General features: G+C 33.6%; 1 protein-coding gene across 1 annotated transcript; it reads left to right on the top strand.

The window, feature by feature from the left end:
* The first annotated feature begins 236 nt into the window (after nt 1-236).
* Nucleotides 237-14,287, top strand: LOC110707501 (lipoamide acyltransferase component of branched-chain alpha-keto acid dehydrogenase complex, mitochondrial-like). The gene is made up of 8 exons (XM_021885512.1): nt 237-545; nt 2,021-2,167; nt 2,291-2,416; nt 4,195-4,556; nt 6,423-6,670; nt 7,287-7,375; nt 10,913-11,140; nt 13,888-14,287. Exons 1-8 carry the CDS (start codon nt 363-365, stop codon nt 13,999-14,001), a joined length of 1,497 nt encoding a protein of 498 aa, XP_021741204.1. The 5' UTR covers nt 237-362; the 3' UTR covers nt 14,002-14,287.
* The last annotated feature ends 993 nt before the right edge of the window (nt 14,288-15,280 follow it).

Below are 15,280 nucleotides of genomic sequence, written 5' to 3'. Positions count from 1 at the left end.
TCAATACTCCATTTAGACAAGCTCAAAATCTGATACACAATTCCCTCCCACGTAACATGATTCGGAAGAAGAAGCACGCAAATGACGTGTTTTATATACTTCTACCTTTCTAGATAACAACGATGAATAAACAATCCCAAAAAAATAAAAAATAAAGACGACAAACTCCGAAAAAAAATAGTTATGACAATTAACATCTAATTAAGTAATGTGAACTGAATCATCAATCCAATCCCATTAAAATCCAAACTACTACTCCTAGATTGATTTGACAGCTACATTAACATATGATGATCAAAATCTCAAAATTTCACCATTTTTTGCTTCAACTTCTTTCACGCTTTATACCTTAACCAAAAACTATGATCTCAATTCGACAACTATGCCGGAGGAAGCCTCTCAATTCCGGTCTCCTGTATCTTTATTCTTATTCCTTTTCTCCTCGCACGGCATCATCGTCGGCGGTTGGGTCTGAGTTCCGGCGTCCTTTGTTAGGGTTCGTCGTTCCGTCTCGATGTTGTCGACTAATTAAGCCTAATGATCTGGTTGGTTCATACTTCCTCTGTTATCAATGTATAACTTTATTTGTAGCTAATTTTAATTATATCTTTTACCACTTCGGTTTCAAATTATTTGCAATAATTTGACATAAAGTATGAGTAAAGAATGTCAAATTATTGTAAATAATTTTAAACGAGGCAGTATAAAGTTAATATTGTGAAAATACAATTTGTAACATGAACGGTCGATCGCACTACTTTAAATACACAAGTTAGACAAATTAGAGTTTGTGAATAGAATTAAAAGTCAACTAATTTGATATGGATGGAAAAAAATAATTTAATTTTTGGTATTTTGTTTCAGCTTAATTGTCTTTGTTACCAGTATTTTTTTCAGCGTATTTTACTGCTTGTCTTGTATATTGTTTATTAAATTTCTGCATTATTGAAAAATTCTTGCTAGTTTCTTAGTTTGAGCTTTGAATGGAGATGGTTTAGTTTCTGTGGTGCGTTTATTTATTGGGTTTTTAAGTGGTAGCATAGTTAAGAGCATTCAGTTTATATTCATAGGTACTTAATACGGAGTAATGAATTTGAAATGCATCTGCATTTTGAGCTTATGAAATGCAGAAAAAGGTAATGGAAGAAAGTAATTGGCGGTCTGTTTGAAACCGCTGTGAGTTGAAAGGGATATGGAACCTGTTGGAGTAGTGAACTCTTGGAAATTGCTGTACTGATATATCATGCTTTTAAGTCAATCATTATGTTGTTTATGCTGATTGCCTGATTTTATGGATGCATTCAAATATACTCCGTACATCTGAAAACTATCATGGTTGTGAACTTGTGATATATCTGAGGGCATATTAATGTAGCACCCTCGTATTTAGTTAATACTTATTTGAATGGTTCTATGTGAAAATGGAAATTCCTAAGCTTTTGATTAGAAATGATGCTCAACATAATGAAAGTTGCATTGTATTATTTGTTGCATGTTAGTACTGTATAATACAGCCCATATATCTCATAGGCTTCTATATTTGTGAGGGTTTAGGGATCGAGATGTTATCAGTCTTACTCTGTATATTGTTGAAGTAGAGACAAGAAGCTCTTCAATTTGAAGTGCATTACCCTCATAGGCACTGGTAAGATAATAATTCTAAAATCAAGCTTTAGAAGTGGATAATTGACTCAACTAATGGGAATGAATATATTCCGTAGCTAAATCTACTTCCAAGGAAATCCATAACAGTTTCATTTTTTATTTATTTTTATTTTTTATTTGGGGGGGGGGGGGTGGATGAGCATAGAGGTGGTGTGAATCAGAATATGCTAGGATCTTTGGCTGGCCAATTTTCGTAATGTAATATTATGTTTCTTTGTTAGCAAGAGACTGTCTATTAGATTATTTGTTAATGTATTCTTGTAGATTTTTAATTTCTTGTCTGCTTGTTATGTTTTCCTTTCTTATCAACTAGCTGCTCACTCATGTACTCTTCCTTTTTACTGATGTGTTATAGCCGAATCTTCACTATTCCTTCAATGCTTCTTGCTTCACAACCCATGCTGCTACTGAGCCTTCATTGTGTGAGTTAGTTGAAGTACCTCTGGCACAGACAGGTGAAGGTATTGCTGAATGTGAGCTTTTGAAGTGGTTTGTCCAAGAGGTAATAAATTTAAATATTTTAGCTGTTAGCTTGGTCTTGAAATAGATTCATTGCTCAATTGATAGTTAGAAAACAATGTATGTTGATATGATTTCCTGTCTTCCTGAGAAAATCTTTTTGTAGGAAGACGAAGTTGAAGAATTTCAACCACTTTGCGAGGTCCAAAGTGATAAAGCTACCATAGAAATAACCAGTCGATATAGGGGAAAGATTTCACATATTCTTCATGCTCCAGGAGACATTGTGAAGGTATGTGGTTTAAAGTATACTTTTAGCTTTAGCAGTAAGAGTACAGTCAAATGAATGCCATTAGACCTCAATTTCAACCAGCGATGTATGACTTGTTATGTAAGTCATTATGGATAGCATTTAACATAAAGAACGTTAGGATAAAGAAGAAAGAAAGTGTCAAATTGACAAGTAACACCAGGTCTTATAGTGAGCAACTCATCATAGATTAATTGTAATTATTAGAGTGACTTATGGTTGGACATTTAGAGGTGCTGCAATTCAGCTGGTGCACAGTTTTGCATTTCTACTACAGCATTAAGTCCTATACTGGTTTCCCTCAAAAAAAAAAAAAAGTCCTATACTGGTTCTTTTGAGATTCTTTCCCTTTATGTACCAAAACACTTGTTCCTATAAAATGCCAGAAATTTTGTAGAAGCGCTATTAGTTTTAGGATGTTTGCATAATTTGATATTGTCAAGTTCTTTAAGTGCCATTTGGATGAATCCTAAAATGCAACTCAGTTTAAACTAATTAATTGTCATTACTACTTATAAGGTTTGTGTGAACTTAATTCAGAAATACATGAAATTATAGTTATTCTAGATAAGCATCAACTAAATAATTGCAGATCCCGTCCTTGAGGAGGTTCAATATACGCAGACTTATTTAATTCTGTATTTGACATGGACTTCTAATGCTTCTCAATAGTTAAGAAGTGCAAACATGTTAAATTGACTTTGGAGCAACTTTAATATAATCCAATCAGCAAAAAAATAAGTCTTTTGGATGAGCCATGTATATCTAACATTTAACTTATTTTTAAATTAAATACAAAATCACACAAAAAAATTACGACGTGTTAAGTTAATCTAATTAAACCTAACTAAGTCTAATAAAATGATTATGCTTAATATTGTTGTGTAATTAAAAGTCAATAGTGGTTAATGAGCTAAAGAGCGCAGCTAAGTTTCAGATTAATCCAAGCCCAATCATATCTTGTTACTGTAAAGTTCGATTAAGCTCCTGCTTAAGCCATATTAATAACATAAGCTTTGGAAACTCCTAAACGTATTGTATTTAACCCAACAAGCCTTGAAACATTCCATGGACTGAAGCCTACATCGCTGCCCATGCTAGTGTCACATGCAAAGTAAGTTTGAAAACCACTTTCACATTCAGGAAAACTTAGGTTAAGTAAAACTCTCCTAATTTACTTGGTTTGCAACTTTCATTGGCAATGCTGATGGTTTGCTTCTGTTACTTCCCAATATCTCAGTCACAGTACAATTGAAAACCTTTACATTGCCGTCACAATGCAGTGACACAGCCAAAGTTTAATACCATGGGCCAGGTGCCCTTAGCTTTTTCTAAGTCTTGGGCCAGCTTGTTTTGTGGTGTCGCCTTATGAGCTTATCCCTTGCACTTCTTTGTTTCAATCCAAACTTATGTGTGCAATTATAGGATCAATTTACATTGCAATTACCCGCTAAAGTATCAGTTACTTAACTAATAAATCATCAACTCGTGATATATTTTATGAACTGCTGTCAAGAGAAATGCACTTTATTTGAAGGACACCATTTTTACATGTCTCTCCTCCCTCCTCCCCAAATAAAGATATCATGTTAACGTATGGCATATATCATTTGGTACATTTCTCGTACATTTTACAATTATGAAAGAAGAATTGGAAAATTCTGATGTTATTTTTTTTTTTTTTTGTATTTGACTATGTAATAGTATTTTGGTAACCCTTCTACTAGCCCTCTTCTTTACTGTAATTTTCTGGTAAGCAGGTTGGAGAAACACTGTTGAAGATGGCTGTTGAAGAATTTTCTCCTTCAACTGTAAGTGATGGTAACACTGAATCCAATATATCTGATCCTGTTAAACAAGATGAGTCAAGTAGTCAAGTTTCAATCTCAAGTGAAAGTAGGGTGAGTGGCATACTGTGCACACCAGCTGTTCGTAACTTAGCAAAGCAACATGGAATTGACATTAATAATATTAAAGGTAGTGGTAAAGATGGAAGGATATTAAAAGAAGATATTATCAATTATGCCAGTGCTAAAGATGTTGCTGCTGAGCCATATGTATATTGCTCTGACAAATTAGTGACGGGGAGTTCATTGTATGAAGACAGAACCTTACAGATAAGGTAATGTTTGATATGTGATACCTGGAATCCCTGGACACAGTATGCTCCTTGCTAACTAGCGTTGTTCAGTTGTTCTTTCCCCCCTCAGATGCGTAGTTTTTTTCCTTATTTTGTTTTTAGTTTTGCTTATTAAACAAGTCTCTTCAACTGTGGGTTTGCATCTAGCAAATAGATATTTCCAGTTACAATTTTCTTTTAAATAATTTAATTTGATGTGCATTACCTGAAATCTCTGGACACAATATGCTCCTTGTTTCTTGTGTATTTCCTTCTCCCATATGCTTAGTTATTTACTTTATTTGTTGGAATGAATTTTGTTTATAAAACACTCTCAAATCTCAATAACTGCATGTTGGCATCAAGCAATTAAATTCTTGCAAGTTACAATTTAGTAAAGAAATGATTGATGGCTTTGCAATGAAGTCAAGTTATTTTGATATTTTGTTTTCTAGATAATCCGCTAATATGTATTGGACTTGGATGTGACATCATTTTTGGTAGTCCCCATTGAAAATAATGTCATCAAATTCTTGTCAACACTCACTAAGATGTGTCCAAAATTATCACATTAGCCATAAGACTCAAATATATGACATATTATTATTGTTATTGTTATTATTATTAGAAAAGTGTTAAAAAAAATAATAATAATGAAAATAAAATTGAGGTGGGTTCCAATATCAAGTCTTAAGTTGAGTCTTGGAATTTCAAGACTCAACTTGAGACTTGCCTGGGATTTAAGAAGAAAAATGGGGGAAGTTTTAAACATAAGTCTTAAAACTCAAGATGATGATGTCACTCCAAGTCTTAAAACTTAGGGCTAAACTTGCTCTAAGTAGTCAAGTAGCACTACGATAATGTGATGTGATGTTTCTGCTGAATATGGCGCTTATTGCTTCTTGGTATTTTCTATAATATATCTCAAGTTTATGGGTGAATCTAATTTGAAAGCAACAGGGTCAATCCAATTGTCTTAGACTAAAAATTATATGAGTTAACTATGCAAGATATAATATTTACGCAGTTATACATAATTTGTTATTTTATAATAATTTCAAGTAATTTGTTAATGCATAAAAAATGTTACTATTATTTTAATATTTCATATTTTAATAACTAATTTTATTTTAATAATAATACCGATGGACTTAGAAAACATTTATCTACACCGAAATAATTATTAATAAAACAAAATTTTGTTCATAATTATTTTCATAACAAAATATATTAGTGTTTCTCACTGAATTATATTTGTTTTGTAAGTCATTAGAAAATTGCTTTTAAATGTTTTTTTATAATGATTCATATAATTTAATTTATTTTAGTTGAATCAAATTAATTTTTATAATTAGAACTCACTTATAAAAGATGCTAGATTTTGTTAAAATAGCTGGTCGTTGAAACTTTCAGTCTCATTTCTGTATTTTAAATGAAGATAAAATGTTTTGATTAAAAAAAAAGTGAGTGAATTGTGAAAGTGACCTCCAAAATCGAGTAAAGAACTTTGGAAACGTCAATAAGAGTATATTAGGTATTTGTGGTATGAAAATAAGTATTGGATTAACTTAATAGGAAGCTCTGGACAAAAGGTAATTTGTTGCAATTAAAAGTACACAGAAAATATATTTGAGCATAGATCACCTGAAATTGTTTAGGACAAAATTCCTTTTTTCACATTCACAGCTTAACTAGTGGAGTACATTCTCATCCACATCTCATAAGTTTTTCAGTTGAATGTATTGGGCTATTGGCCACATCCCATAATTATCTTTTATTTTTCTAGGAGTACATGCTTGTAAAATTAATTAACATTTCTGATTTGTAATTGTTCATGCACATTATGATTTAAACTGTTTGCTGGTTCAGGGGATTCCAACGCGCGATGGTCAAGTCCATGACAATGGCTGCCAGAGTTCCTCATTTTCATTATGTTGAAGATATTCATTGTGGAGGACTTGTAGAACTTAAAGCATCTTTTCAGAATGCAAACCCCGATCCAAGTATAAAGCACACTTTTCTTCCGTTTTTGGTCAAATCACTATCAAAGGCAATGGACAAATACCCCCTTTTAAATAGTTGCTTCAATGAAGATGCAAATGAGATCATTATCAAAGGTTTGTACAAGAAACTACTTAGTGTTTCCTCTGAAATATTTTGCCTGTCTTTGGCTCTCGCTTTTAGTTCCTGGTTGCAAGGAGAAATTCATTGGATGTATCTAAGTATGCAATCATCTCATAATAAGATATGATGGTTCCTTACATGCCTAAAAATAAAAATTTTAAGAAATAAAAAAGTGAGTAAAAGAATGAATAAGAGAGAAGCCGGTATGTTTAATGGTTAACTTGGGAACTGCAACAACAGTCAAATGCTTAACAGAATGCCAGTTTTAGTATGGAATTATCAGGGGAGTAAGTACTGATGAGTTCTGAATAAGCCTCTGGTAAGTAGCTGTTTGTTGCCCTAGTTGCTATCTTGTTGGATCTAAAGCATTTTATTCTCAATTTGATAACTGCATATGTACATTCTAGGACTGTAAACTTTTAGAATGCATTAGAAATAGATAAGACTTTAACGAATTAATAGTGAAGTGAAGGTGCATAACTGTGCATTCCCATTCAGTTTATCTTCTCAGTTTGCCACTTAAACATATGTATTTTGTGGTTCCAAATTTTTTTGCTATATGGACTTTCATAGTAATCAACAAATATTATCTTTGTTTTTGTAATACAGGCACTCATAATATTGGGATTGCCATGGCTACTCCTTATGGTTTGGTTGTACCAAATGTCAAGAAGGTTCAATCCCTTTCTATATTGGAGGTAAATGTTTTGTCTTTTTGTTTGTTCATCAGTCACTTCACTTTGACTTTTTCATCAATGAGTTGCCAAGTTTATGGAATTTTTCTTTTTGTATCTCCCTAATGTCACTTGATTTGTCTTTGAATCTAAGTGTGTGATGGTAATCAAAGCCTGTCAATTTCATTTTTCCCTATTTAAACAACCTCTGTGTGTTACTCTTCCAATTGACCATATTGACAGAGAAAACAAAAGAAAGTGTGTGATATAGGGGGGGGGGGGGGGGGGGGGGATATCGAAAGTTATGCAGTGTACATTCACAAATGATCTTTAGATAAGATATTATACATGTACTACCCAACAACTAATTGTGAATATATCTGTATGTCTTTAGTTTGAAAATACTATCCTCAATCTTATAGAATCACAAATATGTTTCATGAATGCTGTCTCCCCAACATTTTGTCAAGTTTTAGGACAATTGTTTTCTAACTAGGATTCTGGTTTACTTTTTGGTACACTCAGATATATATTACTTGAAACTCGTGGTTGTGTCTTGGACTCTTGGTAACATATATAAACACATAGTGTAATTCTTTGGTAATTTACCCAGTGGATGCAAGAACTTCTGAAAGGCAGTATAATAAGGCTTTTTTTAAAAAATGATCAATCCATGTGGTTTGATCATTTGTTATTGACTCGTATGCAAGAATTCATTTGATTTTACCTTGATAACTTATGGGCTATTTGGCACACTCAATGGAAAGGGAAAGGAATCAATAGAGGAAAGTATGGGAATATTAATCAAGAAAGGGTTTTTGTGTATAGACTGAAAATCTGGTTTGTATTTTTAATGAATTAGCGGAAATTTTAAGTTGAAAACTTGAAAATGTGATTGATAACGGCTAAAGGGTTACAAATGAAAGGCTAATAGCTTTAGGCTATTACTCTCTTTTGATAACAACTCTCTTAGTAACTTGAGATTACCATTGTCTCTCATTCCACATTACAAATCTCATGCCCTATACTGATATACTACTACTTATATAGTTAAGCAAGCTACACTAGATAACCTGGTATTAATTAAATGTTGTCTTCATTCCACATAGTATCAAACCAGCAGGCTTTTGTTATTCCTCCCCTTAGTGTTTCATTGATGAGTTTTGTCCAATAGCGCCGTGTTGTCCTCTGCTTTCCTTTACACTTAGGTGGCAGCCCCATTGAGTCTTTCTATTTGCTTGCTTGACATTCAACATACCTGCAGCATCATATTTCAAATCATCATCTCTCTTCATCATGCCCACTGTCCATTTTTAGGGGAAAAAAAAAATCTCTTTACTCACCACTGCAATCTGCAAGTAATCAATATTAAGGAGATGGCATGTTAGTCATAGTCTATCAGTTGTGACTTGGGGAATAAACTAGAGGTTTTTTAGGAGAGATTTTCTATAAATAGGCTTCATTAGGATCTAAGAGGACATGTTGGATATTGAGATAGATTGAGCCTCTCGAAAGCTCATACTTAGGAGAGAATCCACCTCTCGAAAGTGGAATTATCATTCGATTTATTGTAATTATCATCTTATCAATATAATCATCCTATGTTACATGGACTCGGGAATGGGTATCGAACACGGACACCTGTCCTAGTGTCCGATCCGACAAGTTCCAAAATTTTAGGACACGGGTATGGGGACAGTCGATATGTCACTTAAATTTATATAAATAAATTAGGGAATTTTGATTTTTACCACGTTCAAATAACCACTTAATTGAATTTACCACCTCCAAAAAAAAAAGATTTACTTTACCACCTCATAAAAAAATTAAACATCAGTTTTACCACCAATCACCTCCAACTAATCGATTCCGTCCATAAATCCGTTAGTGGGGCCTACCTTGCACACGTGTCGCCATATTATTGGGTAAGCTTTAGAAAAAAAATTAAAAAAAAAACAAAAAAAAAATTAAAAAACCTCATCCATCAATTGGTGGCTGCTACCACCGTCGAGACCCCACCACCGGACCGACTACGACCAGCCCCACCACCTGACCGCTACGACCAGCCCCCCCACCTAACCGCTACAAGCCCCCACCACCTAACCGTTACGACCAACGACCCCACCACCTAATAACTACCACCGCACCGCACCACACAACCACCACACCGATTTCGACCCCCTTTCCACCAATTTCCGACCTCAAAACCCTAGTCACCACCTAATCACTACGACCAACGACCCCACCACCAACTTCCGACCCCTCCCTTGCCCCCACACGAAATTCCGACCACACTAAATTCCGACCAACGACCCCACTAATCCACAACCACCGCATCGCACCGCACAATCACAGCCCCCACACCGGATTTCGACCCCCTTTTCACCAACTTCCGACCTCAAAACCCTAGCCACCAAATTCCGACCAACCATATAGCCCCCCTAATTCCGACAACTCTTAAAACCCTAGCCACCACCAAATTCCGCACTCCTAAAACCCTAACCACCACCTAATTCCGATCACCTCCCTAGGTTACACTAAATTCCGACCCCTCCCTTGCCCCCACACAAAATTCCGACCAACCATGGTGTGTTAATTTCGTTGCCGGCTGGGTTGATATGGAAATCGGGGAAGATGAAGAAGAACCGTCAAAAAGGTGGGCCCTACTAACGAATTCATGGACGGAATCCGTTAGTTGGTGGTAAAATCGAATTTTTGGAAATTTTGGTGGTGGTAAAGTAAATCTTTTTTTTTGGAGGTGGTAAATTCAATTAAGTGGTTATTTGAAGGTGGTAAAAGTCAAAATTTCCAAATAAATTATATGTTACAATTTACAAATTCTTTAAAATTTCATTATTGTCTACCCCTATTTTTTTATTTTAATTCTTTCCTCGGTAAATTCTCCTAAAAAATGGCAATCTTCTTATCTCCATCTTCTCTATATTAATGGTGGTTTTCGAACAAGATATATTTTTCTTTCATGTTTCTTCTCTTTTTTCCTCTCATCTCTTAATGGAAGTGTCCGAGTGCACAGTGAAGGATCAGGCACGTGTCATGTGTCCGTGTCCGTGAAGTGTCATGTTGACACGGACACTTCGCGATATTAGCCGTGTCCAATTAACATAGGTTAGAATCGTCATCTTCTTATTAATTTTCTGCCATTGTTAGAGCTGTCAGCTATGTTTGTTCCTTGCACAATCTTAGACAAGCCCTCACAACACCTCACTTTTCCATCACTCTCCTACTTAGCAGCGTTCTTATATTATCCCCGTTCTTTTTAAAACAAACAAATATGCTTTTGGTGGTCTAATTTGACCGTGAAAACTAGGATTTTTTGATGTTATGACTAAAGAGATGTCTTGATTGATTTTTATTCAAATTGGCATGCATAATGAGGCATCAAGATCTGAGATGTTTAAAGAAGATAAATGATTTAGATATATTTTCCAAGTATTTCATCTTATGTATTGCGTGTCCTTGTTTTTGGTTATTAAGGATAAGATTAATTGCTTGAGCTCCTTAAGCTTTAACAGTTTCAGTATTGACGCTTATGTTTTTTAGATAACCAAGGAAATTTCAAGGTTGCAACAACTCGCAACAGAAAACAAGCTTAGTCAGGATGATATATCTGGAGGAACAATAACCATCAGTAACATTGGAGCCATTGGTGGAAAGTTTGGTTCTCCTCTAATTAATTTGCCTGAAGTTGCGATAATCGCAATTGGTAGAATTCAGAAAGTTCCTCGTTTCAAAGAAGAGGGGACTGTGTACTCCGCACCTTTAATGAATGTGAGTACTTTTTTTTTACTGATATTTGTTCTCTTTCTCATCTTTATGGAAAACATTATGCTTTGAAATTTGGCCAATGGTAGGGACCTTCCATACTGCATGTTTAGCAGATGCTAGATCGTACGAACATCTATATCTGTAGGTTGGGGGCTGTGGGCTGTGGGATTGAAAAACGATATTTGATATATTTTTACTAACTTCTGTTCTCATTTCCATCAGTACGAAAAAACTTAACGCTTTGAAATATATGTTCACTGGTAAATACCTTCCTAACTGCATGTATAGTGGATGTCAGATTGTATAACATCTATATCTGTAGGCTGGGGGATTGAATTTGAATATTTGTACTTCTACTGAAACTAGGTAAGGGTATGCGTAACACGATTTATTTACCATTAAGTTGAATCTTAAACCATTTTTGCTTCTTGCTTCTTTTCTACGACCTTATTATAGTTTATTTTGCCTGACCTTGAGGTTTTTTTTATTTTTTTATTATTATTATTATTATTATTTTTTTTTAAAAATTATTAGTGATCTACTGTGAAAGACCTAGGATACCTAAATTATTCTGTGAAGTACATTCCATGTCAATAGTTTTGTTTGAATATACTAGAAATTGAAAAAAAAAAATGTTCAAATTTACTCCTAGTACTTTCAGTAGTTTTCCATATCTAACAACCAAATTAGATTTTACAGGTTTTCTTTTCTACATTTTTTCATAGTTTATTTTTCGACTGTTCTCCTCATTCTTTATGATTAAGGTTCTCAAACACATCATTAATCTTGTGCACTCCATATCTCATTGTTTTGTTTTTAAAACGGAGGTTTTAAAATATTGCTGTAATTGAGCAACACTCCAAGATATTATTGATATTTGATCACTATTAAAACAACTTTGTTGCATATTTCCTCCGTTCTTTATTATTTTACCCGCTTTGACTTTTACACTATTCACCACCTCTCCTTTGACCGTCTTTTGTGAATAATATGTAAGAAAAAATATATTTATGTATGATCTTTTTGGATTTGTCTCATTAAGTATTATCATAATATATAACTTTTATAATTTTTAACTAGATATAAGCCCGTGCGATGCACGGTTCTAGTAAATATTTTTATTAATTTAAGATTTTTTTATATGAAGATTATTCATTAGATAATTGGATAAAATTCCTAATATCATAAGATAATTTTTTTTTATAATTTTAACACTAAAGTTATCTTTTGTAGGTTTATTTATCTTACGTGGCGCTTGAATTTAAAATTCCAAACCTTATTCTTTAATTTTGCTTAGGTGACAATTTATTTTTTTAATAAAAAATAAATGACAAATCATTTTATTTATTGGTTAAAATAAGTCCTTTGCAAATGCGTTTTTTTTATATAATCGTTCTCTTTCAAAATGTTAGTCTCATCTAGAATATTTTAACTATTAAAAATATTAGGGGAATCTTCTAATTAAATTTCTCTCTATGTATAAGGAAAAACATAGTGATATGAGATTTAGTTTTATTCGTTGATGAGTACATTATTAATATCTAATTTTTATAATATTTGATATGGAGAGATTAAAGATATTTACGATGAAAGATTTACATCCATATATGTAACAAAGATATTTATTAGTTTTTTTAAATAATTTAGAGTTTAATTGTTCATTATTCGTTATTTTTACCTAGATGCCAAAATTCTTAAATCTTATTCGTCACTTTTTCTTAGGTGGCGAGTGAATTTTTTAATTCTAAAATAAATTATTAATCTAAAATTTCATTGGTCAAAATAATACCTTTTCTTATGTGGCGTACCGAATGCTCCCGAAAAATGCCTACTTTATTTATATATATTATATTATGGAGAATTTAAGTTATTGATCGTTAAAGTTTTGCATTGGCAAGCGTGATAAAGAAACAGGTACAGAGGAAGTATATAATAAAAAAAGCTACATATGCCCACTACAAATCAATTTTACATAAATAAATGTCCAAAAATATGTAGATTTGTCTTATTTCTCTATTGTCCAGCATATAGATCATATCAAAAAAAAAAAGGCCTTCTAAAAAAATCCACAAAACCAAACATTAAATGTATGATCTATGTATGATCTAAGCACCGAAATGGAACAAAAAGTTATCCTTAATTTGTTAATATAATTACCGAAAGAAACCCATACAGAGAGAAAGATGAGAGGATCACCTAGAAGTTGTGCGGGGATTCTACAATTGATATGCAGGCGAGGAGTTATGCCTCAATTCTGTTACACTGGATTCACAAATATGCTATCCCATCATATGTTTGCTGACTTCTGATTGTTTTGAGTAGATGTCAAAATGCTTGACCTGATTTGCCGAGTACTGGTATTGATGTATCATGTTTGATAAGTTTTTATCTGTTTGGAGAAACAATTATAATTGCATTAATCTGCTGAGTAGGTGCACTTTTAACTTGAATATAATACCAAGAACGGAACACAGTATTAAGGGGAATGGTATGATATGTATGCTGGACTTAAGATATTGATGCCATTCTAAGTGCTGATATTACTCCTAGTTTTAGTAGCAGATAAAACCAAAAAACTCAAGTAGGAACTTTAATGTAAAGTCTGTTTTTGAACTGAAACTAAAAGCATAATGACGAGATGGATCATCCAATGATCATAATATTTCATCCTAGAGTTGAATGTGATGTATTCCATTGATCTCATGGCTTGCAATCCATCTGTGTTTCTGACATTCTCGAATATTTCTCAGGTAAATATTGGTGCTGACCATAGGGTGTTAGACGGAGCAACAGTTGCAAAATTTTGCAACGAGTGGAAATCATTTGTTGAAAAGCCGGACCTGCTCCTTTTGCATACGAGATGATCGTCATTTCCTGTATGTAGGAGGATTTCATTTGTGATATCTGGTAGCTTGTAATGATCACATTAAAGACTGATATGTAGGATCCGTATGTTCGGTTATCTTCCATTTCCTCACATTTGATTTCTTAGGCATTATACTGCCTAAAATGCTCTTGGATTGTTTTTCTTTTATTTGCAAATCAACCTCAAGTCAAAGGAAGATATAATAAACCAAATTTGTCACAATTCTACATGTTTTATTCTCTTCACCTTATTCACATAATAAAAATAACCTAAAGTTGTTGATTGATGTTCCCAAATTCAATAATGTAGTTAGTTCCAATGTATTTTCTAGTACCTAATATGCAAGTGAATTTGTTTTATTACGTAATTTCTTTTTATTAAGATGATTTTTTTTGTAGTGGAATTTTTATACTTGGTCAACTATTTTATTTATTTTTTTTTTAAAAAAAAAACCGTGAGAAAATAAATTTATGGATCAAGTTCAGCCAAAGTAAAACTTTGGTGGAATAAGCTCATACATGTGTGTTCATTTTTACTACCCGAATCTCATCTGGTAGCAAGATGAGCCACTGTATCACCTGTCCCCTAACACGGTTACAAGCAAAATATGAAAAATTACTTAACATCCTATGAATATCTTCAAACTGAAAGAAGATAAGAGATGCACCCTCTTGCTTGCATTTGATAGCTATGACGACGTTAATGGCATTACCCTCCAACACCAACTTCACATATCCCATCCTACGTACTCGCAAGCTCAACTCTATAGCGTGTTGTCATTGCTTTAGCCAGCCCTGACAAAACGACCACACAAATCTAGTCTTTCACTGTTTCTTACCGCAACAAGCAACAAGGCCCCTTGATCATCCCTTGCCAAAACCCTAAGCCTTACACAATTATTAGGAACATATGCATCAAAATTCACCTTCACATAGCCACGCCTAGAAGCATTCCAATCCACACTCGAGGGAATAGCAGTAGCAGCCACATTCCCACCCATCTTTGCGTTATAAATTGCATATTCCTCGCACATTCACACATACCTTGCAACGATGCCAACAATACTCAGATCAATTACCCCCCCCCCCCTCAAACTACCTTATTTCTACAATATTACACAATCTACACAAAGACATGACAAGATTAAAATCGGTTTATATTAATTGCTCGGCTATTTCACCAAATGACACTGAGTACTTAAAAAATTCACCAAATGCCATCAAGGTTTTCAAAATTTATCAAATGTTATCGAGCTTTTAAAAAATTCACCAAATGTC

This window comes from Chenopodium quinoa, unplaced genomic scaffold (assembly GCF_001683475.1).
Source record: "Chenopodium quinoa cultivar QQ74 unplaced genomic scaffold, ASM168347v1, whole genome shotgun sequence".
NCBI lineage: Eukaryota > Viridiplantae > Streptophyta > Magnoliopsida > Caryophyllales > Amaranthaceae > Chenopodium > Chenopodium quinoa.
This window is presented reverse-complemented; position numbering and strand designations above follow the sequence as displayed.

Coding starts and splice junctions, on each gene's coding strand:
- LOC110707501 (XM_021885512.1), top strand. CDS start 363: ATGATCTCAATTCGACAACTATGCCGGAGGAAGCCTCTCAATTCCGGT. Junction 546..2,020: donor TAATTAAGCCTAATGATCTG/GTTGGTTCATAC, acceptor GATGTGTTATAG/CCGAATCTTCACTATTCCTT. Junction 4,557..6,422: donor GACAGAACCTTACAGATAAG/GTAATGTTTGAT, acceptor TTGCTGGTTCAG/GGGATTCCAACGCGCGATGG.